The sequence below is a fragment of the Triticum urartu genome, chromosome 2 (assembly GCF_003073215.2).
Source record: "Triticum urartu cultivar G1812 chromosome 2, Tu2.1, whole genome shotgun sequence".
In the NCBI taxonomy this organism is placed as follows: Eukaryota; Viridiplantae; Streptophyta; class Magnoliopsida; order Poales; family Poaceae; genus Triticum; species Triticum urartu.
This window is the reverse complement of record NC_053023.1, coordinates 711,046,934-711,070,275: the sequence shown is the minus strand read 5'-3', so window position 1 is coordinate 711,070,275 and position 23,342 is coordinate 711,046,934. Positions and strand designations below refer to the sequence as shown.

Sequence of the window (23,342 nt, the reverse complement as noted above, 5' to 3'; positions counted from 1 at the left end):
CATGTATTTGGCACAAGCGGTCGAGTATTCGGTCCAAACTGTACGGGCCCCTAGGATTCCTTTTGAATGGTTTTTCCGCTGACCGGATTTAGAGCCTCTGAATCTGGCATTAACTGTCGTATCCTCAGCATTGTCGCCGTTAATGCGGCGCTTCTGCTTGTTGCGACGCGACCTGCCACTACTGTCTCTAGCATCCGAATTACCAGGGTTCTTGGTCATATTGTTGCTACGAGCAAGCCAGCTGTCTTCTCCCGCGCAAAAGCGGGTCATGAGTGTCGTGAGTGCTGCCATAGATTTCGGCTTTTCCTGTCCTAGGTGCCGGGCAAGCCACTCGTCACGGATATTGTGCTTGAAGGCTGCTAGGGCCTCTACGTCCGGACAGTCGACTATTTGATTTTTCTTTGTTAGGAACCGTGTCCAGAATTGCCTGGCTGATTCATTTGGCTGTTGAATTACGTGGCTTAGGTCATCGGTGTCTGGGGGTCGCACATAAGTGCCCTGGAAATTGTCGAGGAATGCGGCTTCCAGGTCCTCCCAACAACTAATTGATCCTGTTGGCAAGTTGTTAAGCCAATGCCGAGCTAGTCCTTTAAGCTTGAGTGGGAGGTATTTGATGGCGTGGAAATCGTCGCCGCGGGCCATGTGGATATGAAGGAGATAATCCTCGATCCATACCGCAGGATCTGTTGTGCCATCATATGATTCAATGTTTACGGGTTTGAAACCCTCGGGGATTTGATGATCCATTATTTCGTCTGTGACGCATAGTGGGTGTGCGGCGCCTCTGTACTGTGCTATATCATGGCGTAGCTCCAATGAGCTTTGTCTATTGTGTTCGGCCTTGCCGAATTTGTGACTGGCGTGACGGTTACCGTCTCGAGCCGTGGGGCGCCCACGCGATCCGTAGATCGATCTTGTTTGCCTTGCCTTGTCCACCAACATATCTCGTAAGTCTGGCGCATATTCCCGTGTTTTGGAACGGGGTGCGGCTTGTGTGGAGGGCCGAGAGGCCTCTTTGTCGCGGCCACGAGGTGGCCGGTCGGCCGCATCAAGTGCTTCCTCCTCTAATCGGGGTAGCAACCTGCGCTTTGGGTAACTCTTGGAGGGGCGTTCGAGTTTATGCTCTTCGGCCGCAAGGACTTCAGTCCATCTGTCGACAAGCAAATCTTGATCAGCTTTAAGCTGTTGCTGCTTTTTCTTGAGGCTTCTTGCCGTGGCCATAAGCCTGCGTTGAAAATGCTCTTGTTCGACGGGATGCTCTGGCACGACGAATTCGTCGTCGTCGAGGCTTGCCTCGTCTTCGGAGGGAGGCATATAATTATCGTCCTCGACCTCTCTGTCAGCCGCTCTCTCATGAGGGCTGGTTTCTCCATCCTCCTGTGCTAAATCTTGCTGGAGGGGGTTTTCTTTGGCGCTTTCTGGAGTATTATTATCTCCCGTGCTGGAATCGCCACATTTGTTTTGGCAGGATTTTGAGCGGCGCCGCTGACGCTGGTGCTTAGGCTGTTTCTTGGAGGGGTCATCCTCCGCTGTTCCGTCGCCATCTCCTTCTTTTGGGGTGTCCATCATGTATATGTCATATGATGAGGTGGCTTTCCAGGGCCTAGTAGGCGCTGGTTCTTCATCATCTCCTTCATCGGCGTCCATACCGTCGATGTCTTCGGAGTCGAAGTCGAGCATGTCGGTTAAATCGTCGACAGTGGCTACAAAGTGGGTGGTGGGTGGGCTTTGAATTTCTTCATCGTTCGAATCCCAACCTTGCTGACAGTAGTCCAGCCAGGACTCTCCTGATAAAGAGAGAGACTTCAGTGTCTTCAGAATATCGCCGAAAGGCGAGTGCTGAAAGATGTCCGCGGCAGTAAACTCCATGATCGACGCCCAATCGGATTCGATCGGTAGGGGCGCGGAGGGTTCGGAGTCCGGAGAGGAGTCCGGCTCCTTGGAGTCACGAGTCTCGCGGAGTGCGGGGCTGGTGTTCGGCTCAATCACCATTGGGATCGCAGCCCCCGAGGCGGCGTCCAACCGCCCATCCTCGATCGGCGCAGTTGGCTCCAAATTAAGGGTCGAGGCCGATGCGGGTGCGGCCTCCAGGGCATTGTCCGGCGGCAGAGCTAGATCATGCTCGTCGGGACAGTGCGGCGCGCTCGGCAGTGGCTCGAATCCGTCGAAGATCAAGTCCCCGCGGATGTCAGCCGTGTAGTTTAAACTTCCAAATCTGACCTGATGGTCAGGGGCGTAGCTTTCGATCTGCTCCAGATGGCCAAGTGAATTGGCCCGCAATACGAAGCCGCCGAAGACGAAGATCTGTCCGGGGAGGAAGGTCTCACCCTGGACTGCATCGCCATTGATGATCGTGGGAGCCATCAAGCCTGACGGCGACGTCACAGAGGAACTCTCAATGAAAGCACCAATGTCGGTGTCAAAACCGGCGGATCTCGGGTAGGGGGTCCCGAACTGTGCGTCTAGGCCGGATGGTAACAGGAGGCAAGGGACACAAAGTTTTACCCAGGTTCGGGCCCTCTCGATGGAGGTAAAACCCTACGTCCTTCTTGATTAATATTGATGATATGGGTAGTACAAGAATAGATCTACCATGAGATCGGAGAGACTAAACCCTAGAAGCTAGCCTATGGTATGATTGTATGTTGTCTATGTTGTCCTACGGACTAAAACCCTCCGGTTTATATAGACACCGGAGAGGGTTAGGGTTACACAAAGTCGGTTACAATGGTAGGAGATCTGTATATCCGTATCGCCAAGCTTGCCTTCCACGCCAAGGAAAGTTCCTTCCGGACATGGGACGAAGTCTTCAATCTTGTATCTTCATAGTCCAGGAGTCCGGCTGAAGGTATAGTCCGGCCATCCGGACACCCCCTAATCCAGGACTCCCTCAACGACCATAAGACTTGGCATTGTTGCTGCGGGGCTGGTTGCTTCCATGGCCAGTTGCTGGAAGGGCCAGTTGATTCTGGTTCTGGTTGCATTCCCTAGCACGGTGCCCTGGTTGTCCACACCTGAAGCACAACCCATTATTGGGAGTGGGAACAGGAGCTTGTGGTGGTGGAGCTGGAAGTCTTGGCTGCCTAGTTGGAGGAGCAGGCAGACGAGGTGCGGCATAGGTCTGCCTTGGGGCAGGTGCATCCGGCTGGTACATGCTGTTGGGAATCCATATCTTGCGCTTCTGCGAGGACGGGCCCGAAGATGAGCCCGTGTCACGGTTGCGCCTATGAGAGCTCTGGTATTCCTGCAGACCAGTTTCGACATTGATGGCCTTGTTCACCAAGGTGGCAAAATCAGTAAAGTTGTGCACTAGAAGTCCGAGCTTGATGTCAGCTTGAAGGCCATCACGGAACTTCTCCTGTCTGCGTGCATCAGTTGCAATGTCTTCTTCAGCATAGCGGGACAAGTCAAGAAACTCCCGCTGGTAAGCTTCAACAGTCTTGTTGCCTTGGGTGAGATTGCGAAACTCGCGCTTCTTATAGTCCATGACTCCCTGAGGAATGAAGCGAGCACGGAAGGCAGCTTGGAAGTCTTGCCAGGTGATGATTGTTCCAGCTGGCAGAGTACGCCTGTGGCTATCCCACCATTGAGATGCGGGTCCTTTCAGGAAGAAGGAAGCAAAGGTGACATAGCTGGCAGGGGCTACATCAGCAGACTCCATCTCATAGGTGATGTCACGGAGCCAGTCATCCGCATCCAGAGGCTGAGTTGAGCTGCGGTACACAGTTGGGTTGAGGCGCATGAAATCCTGCAGAGTCACTTGGGTTGGCTGCTGGTTCATATTGGGGCGAGGAAACTGAGCCATCATATTCTCCATGAACTGGCGATTCATCTCAAGCTGTTGGATCATACCAGCCAGGTACTCAGGCGGTGGTGGGAGGTTGCCACCACGTCCACGACCACCTGGTCTAACCATCCTGCTAATATATAACAGGGGTAGTTCAGCATTGAGAAATTTGCAAAGACAAGAATCATTCATGATGAAACATGCACAATGAAAGCAGCACGATAGATACTACATAGTAGTCGGCATATCTTACAAAAGAGATCATGCATAGAGTTCGGTACACAGAGATCAGTACATAGACTAATACATCATAGGTGGCACGCAGGCTCGTGGCGAATGCAGCAAACACTAACAAGCAAGCCTACATCAGTCCCAGGAGGAACTGTGGAGGTAGGTGTAGCCTGACAGCTGGTAGTGACGCGAAGGGAAGACCTCCACGCGAGTAGCCTAGGGTCCGCGGATACTCTGGTGTGGAACCCGATGCGCAGGTGGCAGGAGAGGACCAAGTGCAGGAGAGTAGCCTCCCACATCTGGCCAGCCGACGCCCTAGGGCATCACGGTCCTGGCAGGGTAGATCGCAGAACGCGACAGATCACCAGATCGGACAGAGGGGTGCAACAGCGTCAGAGCACGGTACAGGTGCTGACGGGTGGTGTACAACTCGTGGCGAAGAGCTCGGTTAGCTCTATCCATCCCATTAGCATGCAGAACCAGGTTCTGATGGTAGAAGGGCTCTCGGGTGATGCTGGAGTAGGTAGCAGTGTAGTATCCCTCCGCACCAACATCAGATGCGATAGCAATGTGCCTGAAGGGGGAGGTGTCCAACTCCTGATACTCTCTGCGAAGACGTGTTAGAGCAGCATAAGCAGCATCGTGGACCGCCATGTCGATGGTCACTCCAACACAATGAGCAGTGTGCAGCACGGTAGTGGAGTCATACTCTCGAGAGTAGAGGTGGACGATGGCACGGTACTGCTCCTGGTTGAAGTCCTGGTACTCCTCATAGACCGTGTACTCAGGGTGACAGCGATAACCCAGATAGGTCATCATCTCAACCAACACAGCAGGTGATCCTGAGGCACCAATGGCCGTTGTGTGGCGCACGACCTGCCTCGTGGGTTCCATCTGAAAACAAAGATGTTTTCACAGGAGTCAAATGACAATGTGGATAATGTTCAAATACTACTCTAAAGAATAACTAGGGCTTATCCAACTTTGGGGTGAACGTGGTCACTGGATCCTAGTGTTAGAGTTAGTAAAATCGTTTAACCCGAGTAGGAGAGAGTTCAGAGTCCCAGAGTAAGGATCGAGGAGTAAAAGATCCTAATACCACCCAGATGGCGACGTGGGCCTGTAAGGCACACAGCCATGTTAGTAAAAGTTTTGTAATGTCTAGACTCAACTTCGGCCAAGGAGTGTGGAAGGGGGATTCCTACAGGCAGTCGGCTCTTATACCAACTTGTGATGCCCCCGATTCAATCGTACACTAATCATACACGCAAACGTGTACGATCAAGATCAGGGACTCACGGGAAGATATCACAACACAGCTCTACAAATAAAATAAGTCATACAAGCATCATATTACAAGCCAGGGGCCTCGAAGGCTCGAATACAAGAGCTCGATCATAGACGAGTCAGCGGAAGCAACAATATCTGAGTACAGACATAAGTTAAACAAGTTTGCCTTAAGAAGGCTAGCACAAACTAGGATACAGATCAAAAGAGGCGCAGGCCTCCTGCCTGGGATCCTCCTAAACTACTCCTAGTCGCCGTCAGCGGGCTGCACGTAGTAGTAGGCACCTCCGAGTAGTAGTAGTCGTCGTCGATGGTGGCGTCTGGCTCCTGGGCTCCAACATCTGGTTGCGACAACCAGGTAGAAGGGATAGGGGGAAAAGAAGGAGAAAGCAACCGTGAGTACTCATCCAAAGTACTCGCAAGCAAGGAGCTACACTACATATGCATGGGTATATGTGTAAAGGCCATATCGGTGGACTGAACTGCAGAATGCCAGAATAAGAGGGGGATAGCTAATCCTGTCGAAGACTACGCTTCTGGCAGCCTCCGTCTTGCAGCATGTAGAAGAGAGTAGACTGAAGTCCTCCAAGTAGCATCGCATAGCATAACCCTAACCGATGATCCTCCCCTCGTCGCCCTGTGAGAGAGCGATCACCGGTTGTATCTGGCACTTGGAAGGGTGTGTTTTATTAAGTATCCGGTTCTAGTTGTCATAAGGTCAAGGTACAACTCCAAGTCGTCCTGTTACCGAAGATCACGGCTATTCGAATAGTTTAACTTCCCTGCAGGGGTGCACCACATAACCCAACACGCTCGATCCCATTTGGCGGACACACTTTCCTGGGTCATGCCCGGCCTCGGAAGATCAACACGTCGCAGCCCGACCTAGACCAACAGAGAGGTCAGCACGCCGGTCTAAACCTAAGCGCACAGGGGTTTGGGCCCATCGCCCTTAGCACACATGCACGTTGCGTGGGCGACCATGAGTAGACCTAGCCTAGCAGGCGTTCCAGTCCAATCCGGCGCGCGCCGCTCAGTTGCTGACGTCACGAAGGCTTCGGCTGATACCACGACGTCGAGTGCCCATAACTGTCCCCGTGTAGATGGTTAGTGCGTATAGGCCAGTAACCAGACTCAGATCAAATACCAAGATCTCGTTAAACGTGTCATTTTGAAATAACCGCGAACGCCGACCAGGGCCAGGCCCACCTCTCTCCTAGGTGATCTCAACCTGCCTTGTCGCTTCGCCACAAAGATCCACTCAGAGGGCCGTCGGGACAAACGTCCTTTCGGACCCAATCTGTGGATCACTCGCGGGTACTCCTACGAGCCGACCCGTCTTTAGTCACCTCAAGTATCATATATAAAGTACATAGTATATACTCGTGATCACCTCCCGAGTGATCACGGCCCGATTGTATAGCATGGCAGACGGACAAGAATGAAGGGCCACTGATGATAAACTAGCATCCTATACTAAGCATTAGGATTGCAGGTAAAGGTAACAACAGTTGTAGCAACAAGAACAGGCTATGCATCAGAATAGGATTAACGGAAAGCAGTAACATGCTACACTACTCTAATGCAAGCAGTATAGAGAAGAGTAGGCGATATCTGGTGATCAAGGGGGGGCTTGCCTGGTTGCTCTGGCAAGAGAGAGGGGTCGTCAACTCCGTAGTCGTACTGGGTAGCAGCGGCGTCGGTCTCGGTGTCTAGCGAGAGAAGAGGGGGAAGAAACAATAAATATATTGCAAACAAATGCATGACGATGCATGACATGACAAAGCGTGATGCTAGGTGTGCCGTAACGCGGTACGAGGTGGTATCGGTGAAGGGGGAAAACATCCGGGAAAGTATTCCCGGTGTTTCGTGTTTTCAGACAGATGAACAGGAGGGGGAAAGTTGCGTGTTTGGTATGCTAGGGATGCGTGGCGGACGAACGGGTTGCGTATCCGGGTTCGTCTCGTCGTTCTGAGCAACTTTCATGTAGAAAGTATTTTCATTCGAGTTACGGATTAAAAGTTATGATTTTCTAAAGATTTAAATCATTTTTTGATTTTAATTAGTTATTTAATTCTAACATTATCCAAAACAGTGAATGATGACGTAGGCATGACATCAGAGTGATGTCAGCAGGTCAACTAGTCGGTTGACCAGTCAAACCAGACAGGTGGGTCCAATGGGACCCACATGTCATTGTCTGGGCCACTAACAGGGGGTTTAGTCTAACTAATCTGGGTTAATTAGTAGGTGGGGGCCCAGTAGTCAGTGAGAGATTAGGTTTTAACTAATTAATTTAATTAATTAGCAGCTTATCTATTTCTTTTTATTCGTTTTATTGCATGGGGCCCGCATGTCAGTGCCACTGGGCTGCCCAGTCAGCAATTGACTGGGTCAACCCAGTCAACTGGGCCACCAGGGCCCACTGGCCAGAGACACAGAGGTGGTGCCCGCCTAGCCACGTCGGCGGACGGCGCCGGAACGACGCCGGTGAGGCAAAACGCGACGGCGCGGCTCGGGCGAGCGTCGGGTTTCGTCTACGGGGCACCAAAACGAGCGCGGCCGGGCGCGTTAGAACGGCGAGACGATGACGCGTCGGTTGGTGGTGGTTACGCGGGCAGTGGTGGCCGGAATCGAGCGCGGCGAGCTCATCGGCGGTGAGGTGGTTCGGGCGTGAGACGAAGACGGCGACGCGGCGCGCTTCGGGGCTAATGGGAAGGCTAGGGGGAGCTGCGCGACGCGCTGAGCACAAAGGGCTCGGCCCCGTGACCATTTGGTCACCGGAAGGGCGCCGGTGACGCGCGCAGGCGGCGGCACAGCCGGGTGAGTAGCGAACGGCGGCAGCAGGGTGCAGACGGGCGAACTAAAGGGGGGGAGGTCCTACGCGTTGCGGGGAACACGTTGCGCACGGGCTCGTGACCACTTGGTCGCCGGAGCCACGCCGACGACGAGCTCGGGCGGATCCGCGTTCGGGCACGAGGTGGGGAAGGAGCTACGGTGGCGGAAATGCTCGGGAAAGAGAGGGGAGGAAGCGGGGGCTCACCGAGCGGCAAACACGGTGGCCCTTGGGGGTTTAGTAGCTGCTGGGGCGTCGCCGGAGTTGGTGAACAATGGCGACACGTCTCGTCGGAGCAGAGGAGGAAGACGGCGGCGTCGGGGCGTTGCAGTGGCTCCGGTCTCCAACGGGTTGCACCAGTCGAAGCAGCGGACGACGGCGGCCCTTGGAGACACCGTGGGGCGGCGAGGTGGGCTCGGTGGCCGTGGCTAGGCCGGAGACATGGCGTCAGTGGCGCTCAGAAGCGGAGGGGAACGAGGGGGGAGAGGCGCGGTGGATCTGAGGGGGGAAGGCACAGGAACCGAGGCGAGAGTGGGGCGAGTGAGAGGGGAGCCCGAGGGGGCGCGGCGTCGGCGTCCTTATCCACCTCGACGCCGGCGAGCGGGTCCGGTGGCGACCGCGCCCTGTAGCGGCGCACGACCGAGGAACGGGAAGGGGGGTGCGGTGCGGGGAGCTGGGCCGGCTGGGCCGACCAGGCTGGTTGCGGGCCAGGGGGGCAGGAGCTGTGGCCGTGCGGGTGGGTTGGCCGGTTTGGGACCGGCCTGGCTAGAAGCTGGGCTGATTGGCCCAGTGGGGAGGGGGGTTCTCCTTTCGTTTTATTTTCACTTCTTCCTTTTATTTCTTTTCTTTTCTCTGTTTTATTTAGTTTAGGGCACTTAGGTATTTTGTAAAATTGTGTCCTCTAGACCATAATTACCAGTGCAATATTTGGCACCCACCGAACATTTTTGTTTCAACTTTTAAAAAATTTTGTTGTTTGCCATTTTTCTGAATTGATTTTTGGATCGGTTTGAACTAACGAAGGTTTAGCAACAGTAATCACCAATGACATGGCATCATTAGGAGATTTTTACTGTAGCCTAATTACCCGTGCGTTACAAGCCCGTTCTGGTGGATGGTGATGAGCCTCAGGCGACGTTTCCGCCGCCTGCCTCGCCGCCGTCGGAGGAGGACTCGGGGCCTGGGCGTGGGCGTTCGCCGGGCTCTGGCTCGGCAAGGCGGTCTAGGTTCGGAGGCGCTGACTGTGCGGGGGCGGGCGATGTTGGCTCCTCCGCGCCAGTGGCGGCACCGGCGGCGGCGCCGGCGGCGGTCAGGCAGACACAGTTTCAAACTAGGGTTGGAGAGGCGACACCCCTGCATGCGCTGACGCAGGTCCGGGCCACCCCTGACGTCGCTGCTTCGGACATGGCGGAGGATCCTATCATGGAGCGACAGGTGGAAAGTGCGGTTGGTGAGGCAGTCGAGGAGGATATGCTCTGCCACGATGGGCTGGCATCCAGGACGGTGGAGGTGCGGTCGCCCCAAGCTCCTGCGCAACTTTTCAGACCTGGGGCCACGGCGGTGTCTCAGGATCCGCAACAGCTGCTGCTGGACCGGTCGCCCGCTTCGGTCTGCCTGGCCCGCTGGGCAGGATCCGAGGCAACGGCTTGCGATGACAGCGCTCGTCCATTGGTGTTGGGGAACATAGTAATTTCAAAAAAATTCCTACGCACACGCAAGATCATGGTGATGCACAGCAACGAGAGGGGAGAGTGTTGTCTATGTACCCTTGTAGACCGGAAGCGGAACCGTTATAACAACTCGGTTGATGTAGTCGTACGTCTTCACGGCCCGACCGATCAAGCACCGAAACTACGGCACCTCCGAGTTTTTGCACACGTTCAGCTCGATGACGATCCCTGGACTCTGATCCAGCAAAGTGTCGGGGATGAGTTCCGTCAGCACGACGGCATGGTGACGATCTTGATGTTCTACTGTCGCAGGGCTTCACCTAAGCACCGCTACAATATTATCGAGGATTATGGTGGAGGGGGGCTCCGCACACGGCTAAGAGATCAATGATCAATTGTTGTGTCTCCGGGGTGCCCCCCTACCCCCGTATATAAAGGAGTGGAGGAGGGGGCCGGCCAAGGAGGGTGGCGCTCCCAAGGGGGGGAGTCCAACTCCCACCGGGAGTAGGATTCCCCCTTTTCCTATTAGGAGTAGGAGAGGGAAGGAAGAGGAAGGAGGGAGGAAGGAAAGGGGGGCCGGCCCCCCTCCCAATTCAGATTGGGCTTGGGCGGGGCGGGCCCCTCCCTTGCTCCTTTCCCCTCCTTTCCACTAAGGCCCAATAAGGCCCATATACCTCCCGGGGGGTTCCGATAACCTCCCGGTGATCCGGTATTGTCCCAATCTCACCCGGAACCTTTCCGGTGTCCAAATATAGTCGTCCAATATATCGATCTTTATGTCTCGACCATTTCGAGACTCCTCGTCAAGTCCGTGATCACATCCGGGACTCCGAACAACCTTCAGTACATCAAAATATATAAACTCATAATGAAACTGTCATCGTAACGTTAAGTGTGCGGACCCTACGGGTTCGAGAACAATGTAGACATGACCGAGACACGTCTCCGGTCAATAACCAATAGCGAACCTGGATGCTCATATTGGCTCCTACATATTCTACGAAGATCTTTATCGGTCAGACCGCATAACAACATACATTGTTCCCTTTGTCATCAATATGTTACTTGCCCGAGATTCGATCGTCGGTATCTCAATACCTAGTTCAATCTCGTTACCGGCAAGTCTCTTTACTCGTTCCGTAATACATCATCTTGCAACTAACTTATTAGTTGCATTGCTTGCAAGGCTTAAGTGATGTGCATTATCGAGAGGGCCCAGAGATACCTCTCCGACAATCGGAGCGACAAATCCTAATCCCGAAATACGCCAACCCAACATGTACCTTTGGAGACACCTGTAGAGCACCTTTGTAATCACCCAGTTACGTTGTGACGTTTGGTAGCACACAAAGTGTTCCTCCGGTAAATGGGAGTTGCATAATCTCATAGTCATAGGAACATGTATAAGTCATGAAGAAAGCAATAGCAACATACTAAACGATCGGGTGCTAAGCTAATGGAATGGGTCATGTCAATCACATCATTCTCCTAATGATGTGATCCCGTTAATCAAATGACAACTCATGTCTATGGCTAGGAAACATAACCATCTTTTATTAACGAGCTAGTCAAGTAGAGGCATACTAGTGACACTCTGTTTGTCTATGTATTCACACATGTATTATGTTTCCGGTTAATACAATTCTAGCATGAATAATAAACATTTATCATGATATAAGGAAATAAATAATAACTTTATTATTGCCTCTAGGGCATATTTCCTTCAGTCTCCCACTTGCACTAGAGTCAATAATCTAGTTCACATCACCACGTGATTTAATACTAATAGTTCACATCGCCATGTGATTAACACCCATAGTTCACATCGACATGTGACCAACACCCAAAGGGTTTACTAGATTCAATAATCTAGTTCACATCGCTATGTGATTAATACCCAAAGAGTACTAAGGTGTAATCATGTTTTTCTTGTGAGAGAAGTTTAGTCAACGGGTCTGCCACATTCAGATCCGCAAGTATTTTGCAAATTTCTATGTCAACAATGCTCTGCACGGAGCTACTCTAGCTAATTGCTCCCTCTTTCAATATGTATCCAAATTGAGATTTAGAGTCATCTGGATCAGTGTCAAAATTTGCATCTACGTAACCCTTTACGACGAACCTTTTGTCACCTCCATAATCGAGAAACATATCCTTATCCCACTAAGGATAATTTTAACCAATGTCCAGTGATCTACTCCTAGATCACTATTGTACTCCCTTGCCAAACTCAGGGCAGGGTATACAATAGGTCTGGTACACAACATGGCATACTTTATAGAACCTATGGCTGAGGCATAGGGAATGACTTTCATTCTCTCTCTATCTTCTGCCGTGGTCGGGCTTTGAGTCTTACTCAATTTCACACCTTGTAACACAGGCAAGAACTCTTTCTTTGACTATTCCATTTTGAACTACTTCAAAAACTTGTCAAGGTATGTACTTATTGAAAACTTATCAAGCGTCTTGATCTATCTCTATAGATCTTGATGCTCAATATGTAAGTAGCTTCACCGAGGTTTTTCTTTGAAAAACTCCTTTCAAACACTCCTTTATGCTTTACAGAATAATTCTACATTATTTCTGATCAACAATATGTCATACACATATACTTATCAGAAATGCTATAGTGCTCCCACTCACTTTCTTGTAAATACAGGCTTCACCGCAAGTCTGTATAAAACTATATGCTTTGATTAACTTATCAAAGCGTATATTCCAACTCCGAGATGCTTGCACCAGTCCATAGATGGATCGCTGGAGCTTGCATATTTTGTTAGTACCTTTAGGATTGACAAAACCTTCTGGTTGCATCATATACAACTCTTCTTTAATAAATCCATTAAGGAATGCAGTTTTGTTTATCCATTTTCCAGATTTCATAAAATGCGGCAATTGCTAACATGATTCGGACAGACTTAAGCATAGATACGAGTGAGAAACTCTCATCGTAGTCAACACCTTGAACTTGTCGAAAACCTTTTTGCGACAATTCTAGCTTTGTAGATAGTAACACTACTATCAGCATCTGTCTTCCTCTTGAAGATCCATTTAATCTCAATGACTCGCCGATCATTGGGCAAGTCAATCAAAGTCCATACTTTGTTCTCATACATGGATCTCATCTCAGATTTCATGGCCTCAAACCATTTCGCGGAATCTGGGCTCATCATCGCTTCCTCATAGTTCGCAAGTTCATCATGGTCTAGTAACATGACTTCCAGAACAGGATTACCGTACCACTCTGGTGCAGATCTCACTCTGGTTTACCTACGAGGTTCGGTAGTAACTTGAGCTGAAGTTACATGATCATCACCATTAGCTTCCTCACTAATTGGTGTAGTAGTCACAGGAACAGATTTCTGTGATGAACTACTTTCCAATAAGGGAGCAGGTACAATTACCTCATCAAGTTCTACTTTCCTCCCACTCACTTCTTTCGAGAGAAACTCCTTCTCTAGAAAGGATCCATTCTCAGCAATGAATATCTTGCCTTCGGATCTGTGATAGAAGGTGTACCCAACATTTTCTTTTGGGTATCCTATGAAGATTTACTTCTCCAATTTGGGTTCGAGCTTATCAAGTTGGAACTTTTTCACATAAGCATCGCAGTCCCAAACTTTAAGAAACGACAGCTTAGGTTTCTCGCCAAACCATAGTTCATACGGCGTCGTCACAATGGATTTAGATGGTGCCCTATTTAACGTGAATGTAACTGTCTCTAATGCATAACCCCAAAACAATAGTGGTAATCGGTAAGAGACATCATAGATCGCACCATATCTAATAAAGCACGGTTACGACGTTCGGACACACCATTACACTGTGGTGTTCCAGGTGGCATGAGTAGTGAAACTATTTCACATTGTTTTAACTGAAGGCCAAACTCGTAACTCAAATATTTTACTTCTGCGATCATATCGTAGAAATTTTATTTTTGTTACGATGATTCTCCACTTCACTCTGAAATTCTTTGAACTTTTCAAATATTTCAGACTTGTGTTTCATCAAGTAGATATACTCATATCTACTCAAATCATCTGTGAAGATCAGAAAATAATGATACCTGCCGCGAGCCTCAATATTCATCGGACCACATACATTAGTATGTATGATTTCCAACAAATCTTTTGCTTGCTCCATTGTTCCGGAGAACGGAGTCTTAGTCATCTTGCCCATGAGGCATGGTTCGCAAGCATCAACTGATTCATAATCAAGTGATTCCAAAAGCCCATCAGCATGGATTTTCTTCATGCGCTTTACACCAATATGACCTAAGCGGCAGTGCCACAAATAAGTTGCACTATCATTATTAACTTTGCATCTTTTGGCTTCAATATTATGAAAATGTGTATTACCACGATCGAGATCCAACAAACCATTTTCATTGGGTGTATGACCATAGAAGGTTTTATTCATGTAAACAGAACAACAATTATTCTCTAACTTACATGAATAACCGTATTGCAATAAACATGATCCAATCATATTTATGCTTAACGCAAACACCAAATAACATTTATTTAGGTTCAACACTAATCCCGAAAGTATAGGGAGTGTGCGATGATGATCATATCAATCTTGGAACCACTTCCAACACACATCGTCACTTCACCCTTAACTAGTCTCTGTTTATTTTGCAACTCCCGTTTCGAGTTACTACTCTTAGCAACTGAACTAGTATCAAATACCGAGGGGTTGCTATAAACACTAGTAAAGTACACATCAATAACATGTATATCACATATACCTTTGTTCACCTTACCATCCTTCTTATCCGCCAAATACTTGGGGCAGTTCCGCTTCTAGTGACCAGTCCCTTTGCAGTAGAAGCACCCAGTCTCAGGCTTAGGTCCAGACTTGGGCTTCTTCACTTGAGTAGCAACTTGCTTGCCGTTCTTCTTGAAGTTCCCTTTCTTCCCTTTGCCCTTTTTGAAACTAGTGGTCTTTGTCAACCATCAACACTTGATGCTTTTCTTGATTTCTACCTTCGTCGATTTCAGCATCATGAAGAGCTTGGGAATTACTTTTGTCATCCCTTGCATATTATAGTTCATCACTAAGTTCTAGTAACTCGGTGATAGTGACTAGAGAACTTTGTCAATTACTCTCTTATCTGGAAGATTAACTCCCACTTGATTCAAGCAATTTTAGTACTCAGATAATCTGAGCACATGCTCACCGGTTGAGCTATTCTCCTCCATCTTGTAGGCAAAGTACTGTTAGAGGTGTCATACCTCTCGACACGAGCATGAGTATGAAATACCAATTTCAACTCTTGGAACATCTTATATGCTCCATGGCGTTCAAAACGTCTTTGAAGCCCCGATTCTAAGCCGTTAAGCATTGTGCACTAAACTATCAAGTAGTCATCATATTGAGCTAGCCAAACGTTCATAATGTTGCATCTGCTCCTGCAATAGGTCTGTCACCTAGCGGTTCATCAAGGACATAATTCTTTTGTGCAACAATGAGGATAATCCTCAGATCACGGATCCAATCCGCATCATTGCTACTAACATTTTTCAACTTAGTTTTCTCTAGGAACATATAAAAATTAAATGGGGAGCAACATCGCGAGCTATTGATCTACAACATAGATATGCTAATACTACCAGGACTAAGTTCATGATAAATTTAAGTTCAATTAATCATATTACTTAAGAACTCCCACTTAGAAAGACATCCCTCTAATCTTCTAAGTGATCACGTGATCCAAATCAACTAAACCATAACCGATCATCACATGAAATGGAGTAGTTTTCAATGGTGAACATCACTATGTTGATCATATCTACTATATGATTCACGCTCGACCTTTCGGTCTCAGTGTTCCGAGGCCATATCTGCATATGCTAGGCTCGTCAAGTTTAACCTGAGTATTCTGCGTGTGCAAAACTGGCTTGCACCCGTTGTAGATGCACGTAGAGCTTATCACACCCGATCATCACGTGGTGTCTGGGCACGACGAACTTTGGCAACGGTGCATACTCAGGGAGAACACTTTTATCTTGAAATTTAGTGAGAGATCATCTTATAATGCTACCGTCAATCAAAGCAATATAAGATGCATAAAAGATAAACATCACATGCAATCAATATAAGTGATATGATATGGCCATCATCATCTTGTGCTTGTGATCTCCATCTCCGAAGCATCGTCAGGATCACCATCGTCACCGGCGCGACACCTTGATCTCCATCGTAGCATCGTTGTCGTCTTGCCAATCTTATGCTTCTACAACTATCGCTACCGCTTAGTGATAAAGTAAAGCATTACAGGGCGATTGCATTGCATACAATAAAGCGACAACCATATGGCTCCTGCCAGTTGCCGATAACTTGGTTACAAAACATGATCATCTCATACAATAAAATTTAGCATCATGCCTTGACCATATCACATCACAACATGCCCTGCAAAAACAAGTTAGACGTCCTCTACTTTGTTTGTTGCAAGTTTTACGTGGCTGCTATGGGCTTAGCAAGAACCAATCTTACCTACGCATCAAAAACCACAACGATAGTTTGTCAAGTTGGTGCTGTTTTAACCTTCGCAAGGACCGGGCGTAGCCACACTCGATTCAACTAAAGTTGGAGAAACTGACACCCGCCAGCCACCTGTGTGCAAAGCACGTCGGTAGAACCAGTCTCGTGTAAGCGTACGCGTAATGTCGGTCCGGGCCGCTTCATCCAACAATACCGCCGAACCAAAGTATGACATGCTGGTAAGCAGTATGACTTATATCGCCCACAACTCACTTGTGTTCTACTCGTGCATATAACATCAACACATAAAACCTAGGCTCGGATGCCACTGTTGAGGAACGTAGTAATTTCAAAAAATTTCCTACGCACATGCAAGATCATGGTGATGCACAACTACGAGAGGGGAGAGTGTTGTCTACGTACCCTCGTAGACCGGAAGCGGAAGCGTTATAACAACGCGGTTGATGTAGTCATACGTCTTCACGGCCCGACCGATCAAGCACCGAAACTACGGCACCTCCGAGTTTTTGCACACGTTCAGCTTGATGGCGATCCCCGGACTCCGATCCAGCAAAGTATCGGGGATGAATTCCGTCAGCACGATGGCGTGGTGACGATCTTGATGTTCTACTGTCGCAGGGCTTCGCCTAAGCACCGCTACAATATTATCGAGGACTATGGTGGAGGGGGGCACCGCACACGGCTAAGAGATCAATGATCAATTGTTGTGTCTCTGGGGTGCCCCCCTGCCCCCGTATATAAAGGAGTGGAGGAGGGGGCCGGCCAAGGAGGGTGGCGCGCCCAAGGGGGGGGAGTCCAACTCCCACCGGGAGTAGGACTCCCCCTTCTCCTATTAGGAGTAGGAGAGGGAAGGAAGAGGAAGGAGGGAGGAAGGAAAGGGGGGCCGGCCCCCCTCCCAATTCGGATTGGGCTTGGGGGCGCGCCCCCTCCCTTGCTCCTTTCCCCTCCTTTCCACTAAGGCCCAATAAGGCCCATATACCTCCCGGGGGGTTCCGATAACCTCCCGGTGATCCGGTATTGTCCCAATCTCACCCGGAACCTTTCCGGTGTCCAAATATGGTCGTCTAATATATCAATCTTTATGTCTCGACCATTTCGAGACTCCTCGTCAAGTCCGTGATCACATCCAGGACTCCGAACAACCTTCGGTACATCAAAATATATAAACTCATAATGAAACTGTCATCGTAACGTTAAGCGTGCGGACCCTACGGGTTCGAGAACAATGTAGACATGACCGAGACACGTCTCCGGTTAATAACCAATAGCGGAACCTGGATGCTCATATTGGCTCCTACATATTCTACAAAGATCTTTATCGGTCAGACCGCATAACAACATACGTTGTTCCCTTTGTCATCGGTATGTTACTTGCCCGAGATTCGATCGTCGGTATCTCAATACCTAGTTCAATCTCATTACCGGCAAGTCTCTTTACTCGTTCCGTAATACATCATCTTGCAACTAACTTATTAGTTGCATTGCTTGCAAGACTTAAGTGATGTGCATTACCGAGAGGGCCCGGAGATACCTCTCCGACAATCGGAGCGACAAATCCTAATCTCGAAATACGCCAACCCAACATGTACCTTTGGAGACACGTGTAGAGCACCTTTATAATCACCCAGTTACGTTGTGACGTTTGGTAGCACACAAAGTGTTCCTCCGGTAAACGGGAGTTGCATAATCTCATAGTCATAGGAACATGTATAAGTCATGAAGAAAGCAATAGCAACATACTAAACGATCGGGTGCTAAGCTAATGGAATGGGTCATGTCAATCACATCATTATCCTAATGATGTGATCCCGTTAATCAAATGACAACTCATGTCTATGGCTAGGAAACATAACCATCTTTGATTAACGAGCTAGTCAAGTAGAGGCATACTAGTGACACTCTGTTTGTCTATGTATGCACACATGTATTATGTTTCCGGTTAATACAATTCTAGCATGAATAATAAACATTTATCATGATATAAGGAAATAAATAATAACTTTATTATTGCCTCTAGGGCATATTTCCTTCAATTGGGTGTTGGCGGAGATTGGGGGAGTGGGCCGCTCCTCATTGGCTCGGTGGAGATTCTGTCGGGGACCCCGGTTGTCTTGGCCAGGAGTGGTCGATCGCTTTCTGAAGGAGGCTTTTTGACCCCGCGGTCCCTTTCTTTGACCCCGTGGTCGGCTTTCTCGCCTTCCGAGGCGGGCGTGCCGCAGAGACAGGGGGTGGGATCGGATCAATCCTCTGGGGATTGGTTCTTGGTCAGTCTGTCGCCAGAACCGGATGAGGGCCCGCGTGTGCCGGCCAGCCCCACGCTGGGCCTACTCCCATGCAGTTCCCCACATGCGGTCCTGGGGCCGGAACAAGGTGGAGCCCAGCTGGTAGAGAGGGAGAGGATCCCTCTGGCTCATGCACCAGGTCCAGGCGGCGGCCCTGTTGAGGCCTGTGGGGGTTCGCCGAGCGGTGCTGTCTTGCATGCGCATGCGGATGGGCCCGGTCGTCTACCCCTCTCCCTGTGTCGCCCAGGGCAGCGGCGCATGCCTTTTGTGAGGAAATTCAGAGGCAGATTTCTCCCATCCTGGCCGCCCCTGAGGCCCCCAAGTCACACCGGCCGCGGAAGCGCAACGTCCAGGCAGGTTCCCCACGGCGAAGCGCCAGAATTGCTAAGAGCAAAAGGCCCTCAGTGGCCTCCAAGCAGCAACAAGTTCTCATTCGCAAATTCTGCCTAGCTAATGAAGGAGAGATGATCGGGGAGGAGGCGTTGAAGATGCACGTCGACTTGTTCAATAGGCCTTTGGCGGAGGCCCACATTGCTGCCATCTTGGCACTGTTTGGTTGGGAGCCTTCGGTGCTGCCAATGGTGGAGTTGCCGGCGCTAGAGGAGGCATCGGCTTGAGCTGTGGCAGCAAGTGGGGTGCGGTGCAGGCATTTCCCATGGCTACACACCTCATCAAGGTGCTGGTGTGGAACGTCCGCGGTCTTAATGACCCGGTTAGGAGTGGCGTGATTTACCAGGTGGTCACGGCGGCCAACCCTAGCATAGTGTGTTTTCAGGAGACGAAGATGGAAGTTGTATCTCAGGGCGTGGTGGCGCATTGTTTGGGCAATAAACTAGTGAATTTTTATTATCTCCCGGCCTCTAGTACTCGTGGTGGGATTCTTTTGGCCTGGGACCCACTCGTGGTCCAACTCTCCAATCCGCACTACACGGAGAACGCGGTCACTACGCTCGTCACGCCGGTCGGGACATCCTCGCATTGGTGGATCTCTGGGGTGTATGGCCCTACTCTGGATGCGCAAAAGGTTGAGTTCTTGCAAGAGCTGGCTGACATTCGCGAGCTCATTGCCGGGCCGTGGGCGGTTTTGGGAGACTTCAACCTCATTATGAACCCGGAGGACAAAAGCAACGATCACATTAACAGGCGCATGATGGCGCGGTTCCGGTCTAAGCTCAACTCCCTTGAGCTGAAGGAGGTGTACCTCAATGGTCGGAGGTATACGTGGTCGAATGAGCGTGGGCAGGCCACCCTTGAGAAGCTAGATCATATCTTCACCACCGTGGACTGGGAGGAGCTGCACCCGTCTTGTTTCCTCTCAGCTTTGGGTTCGGCTGTCTCGGATCACTGTCCTCTTCTGTTGGACCTGCATGCTGATTTTAAGGTGGGCAAGCGCTTTCGCTTTGAAGCCTTTTGGCCGAAGGCCGAGGGGTTTCGCAATGTGGTGCAAAAGGCGTGGAATTCAGTGCCCTCTGTGGGCAACCCCTATGTGGTTCTCGATCGCAAGCTCAGAGCAACTGCGAAAGCTTTGCAAAGCTGGAGTGATAGGTGGATTGGAAACGTTAAGCTACAGATTGTGTTGGCTCTTGAGGTTATCCTCCGGTTGGATGTGGCGATGGAGACGAGGTCACTCTCGGAAGGGGAAATTGCCCTTAGATGGACCATGAAGAGAAAGCTCCTCGGCTTGTGCTCTCTGGAGAGGTCCATCGCGCGCCACCGCTCCAGGTTGACGTGGCTTCGTGATGGAGATGCTAGTTTGACGTTTTTCAAACAGCACGCCAGCCACATGAGGCGTTGCAATACCATTATGAGTCTCAAGTGCAATGGCAATTTCTTATCGGGCCAGGAGGAAATTGCGGAGGTGGTAGATGGTTACTATGAGGAGATCCTTGGCCTGGCCCCGCAGCGTGCTCATGGGCTCAACCTCGACCTTCTGGGCCTCCCACGTTTAGAGCTCGTGCACCTTGAGCTGCCATTTCTTGAAGATGAGGTTGCGAAGATAATCAAATCTATGCCAAGGGACAAGGCGCCGGGGCCGGATGGTTTCACGGGACGGTTTTATGCCAGCTGTTGGGACATCATCAAAGGAGATTTTATGCGAGCTTTGGATAGCTTCCATAGAGGGGACATGCGTGGGCTGGCGGCCATCAATAGGGCATACGTCACGCTCATCCCAAAGAAGGATGGCGCAGAAGAGATCAAGGATTTTCACCCTGTCAGCTTGGTGCATGGCGCGGCAAAGATCTTTGATAAGATCCTATCGGTCCGGCTTACAGACGATCTGCCCAAGCTCGTGGGATGTCACCAAAGTGCTTTTGTCCGTGGGCGCTCGATTCACGATAACTTCATGATGGTTCAAGGGACCATAAGGAAACTGTACACTCTCAAGAATGCCTCTGTCATGGTCAAGCTCGACATTTCCAAAGCCTTTGACACGGTGCAGTGGCCCTTTGCTATGGAGGTGCTCTCCTCTCTGGGTTTTGGACGTAGGTGGATTGATTGGATCATTGGTTTGCTCTCTACCTCCTCCATGCGGGTGCTTGTGAATGGGGTGCCGGGCACGCAGATTTGCAATAGAAGAGGTTTCAGACAGGGTGGGCCTCTCTCTCCCATGCTATTCATCCTGATGATGGAGCCGCTGCAACGGCTATTCTCCCTTGCCGCTGAAAAAGGCTTACTCGCCCCCCTTGCGCGATCCGGACTGCACCAGAGAATGTCAATCTTTGCGGACGACGTCATTCTTTTCATCAAGCCGGTGGAGAACGAGATGCGGCTCTGTGTAGATCTGTTGGACGCCTTTGGACACGCGTCGGGCCTTCAAGTGAATCTGGCCAAGACCTCGGACGTGCCAATAAGATGCTCAGAGGATGATTCACAACTCATTGCAGCTTCTTTGGGATGCAAGATGGGGGCCTTCCCATGCAAGTACTTGGGTCTTCCGCTGAGCATCCGAAAGTTGTCGGCCTCACAGCTACTTGACTTGGTCCACCAAGTGGCACGCATGCTGCCCCACTGGAAGGGGGCGACGCTGCCCATAAGTAGCCGGCTTATGCTCATCAAGTCTATCCTTTGTGCCATCCCGATTTATGCGATGCTGGCACTCAACTTACCGCGGAAGACGATAAAGGCCATTTCCAAGATTTGTCGGGGCTTTCTTTGGTGCGGGAAAGCAGAGGCTAATGGTGGTCAATGCAAGGTTGCGTGGAATTCGGTTTGTGCGCCCAAGTGGGTGGGAGGGCTTGGCATTCCGGACCTCTCATGGCTCAACTATGCCCTCCAAGCACACTGGCCATGGCTTCAGTGCACAGACGACTCACGACCATGGGCGGAGTTTGACATTGAGGTTTCCTCTGAGGCCCGCCAGATCTTTCAGGCCGCGACGATCACGAGAGTTGGCAATGGCAACAATGCGTTGTTCTGGGAAGACAGGTGGATCCAGGGCATGAGGGTGCAGGATCTCACGCCAGGCCTATACAAGCGGGTGCGCAAGAAGGTCTGTGCTACTCGCACCGTCCCTGAAGCTATGAGCAATGGGGCATGGGCCCAGGATATTGGGCCAGACTTAGACCCTGCGCTGCTCGCTGAGGTGTTTGAGCTTTGGGGGAGAGTCACGGAGGTGGAGTTCTGGCCTGCCTTAGATGATTCAATTGCATGGGCCTGGGAGGCGAGCGGCACATACTCTGCCCGATCGGCATATGCGGCCAAGTTTTGGGGAATGGAAACTGCTTCGTTTGCGGAGATGGCATGGACCTCGAAAGCGCCGAGGCAGTGACGATTTTTTGCCTAGCTGGCGGGAAGAAATAGATGCTGGACCTCCGACCGTCTAGCTCGCCGTGGCCTGCCCCACCAGGCAGCTTGCCCCCTGTGCGACCAAGAGCCGGAAACTTTGAACCATGTGCTTGTACAATGCGTTTTCACTAGAGTTGTGTGGCATCGGGTGTTTGTCGCGCTTGGCACACCAGAGCTCACTCCGGAGGCTGGCGATACGATGGTGGAGTGGTGCAATGCCTGCGCCCAGAGAACCCCCTCCAGGAAGGAAGCGAAGGATATGCGGACCATGGCGTCGCTAGTTTTCTGGGAGCTCTGGAAGCATCGGAATGCGATCGTCTTTGAAAGGGTGACCCCTTCTGCCGCGGTGGTGATTGCTAGGATCGAGTGTGAGGCCAGGGCTTGGAGTGCGGCTGGTTTGCTAAAAGGCGACCTCTCCTCCTTCCTTGGGTCCCTAGCTAGGTGGGTAGCGGGTGAATAGTTGGTTAGCTTGTGGGTGGATGAGGAGTCGGCATGTATTGTAACGGCATGTAAGACTCTGGCGGATGGGGCTCTTTACCCCTTTTCCTCTTTATAATATATGATACACACGCTTGTGTGTATCCTAAAAAAAAACTCCAAAGCGAATGCCTATAATGTGTGATTTTCTCATCCTTAATTATACATGGCATGAGTTTCTGGCTCACATTTTAATCAATTGTTTTGTTCAGTGGCAGAGAGAGGCGAAAAAGGCACGCCGAGGGCTTTGGTCGTTAGATAAACCACAGAAACCATGGATTTGGAGGAGAGATAATCCACGCATCGACAACAAGAAGGGGAATGCAGATGACATTCAGGTTAGCGAAAATTCCCGTTCTTTAATGATCCAAGAGCATGGTTTTGGCGTGAGGTTACCAAGAGCTTCACCCAGATGCGCGCTCTTTGGCTTTTTGGATAGATGCACATCCAACAGTTTAGGATTGTTCGTAGTTTCA

At 50.4% G+C, this 23,342-nt stretch overlaps 1 protein-coding gene across 3 annotated transcripts in view; it reads left to right on the top strand.

Moving 5' to 3' along the window:
* The window catches only part of LOC125539996, a 54,998-nt gene that overhangs the window by 29,233 nt on the left and 2,423 nt on the right, over positions 1 to 23,342 (top strand). For 2 of the 3 annotated variants that reach the window (XM_048703557.1, XM_048703556.1), the window contains one exon: positions 23,079 to 23,204. The exons of the other annotated variant lie outside the window; for it this stretch is intronic. In XM_048703557.1, coding sequence (XP_048559514.1) covers positions 23,079 to 23,204 — 126 coding nt within the window. The remainder of the gene's footprint in view (positions 1 to 23,078; positions 23,205 to 23,342) is intronic. 3 annotated transcript variants of the gene reach the window in all.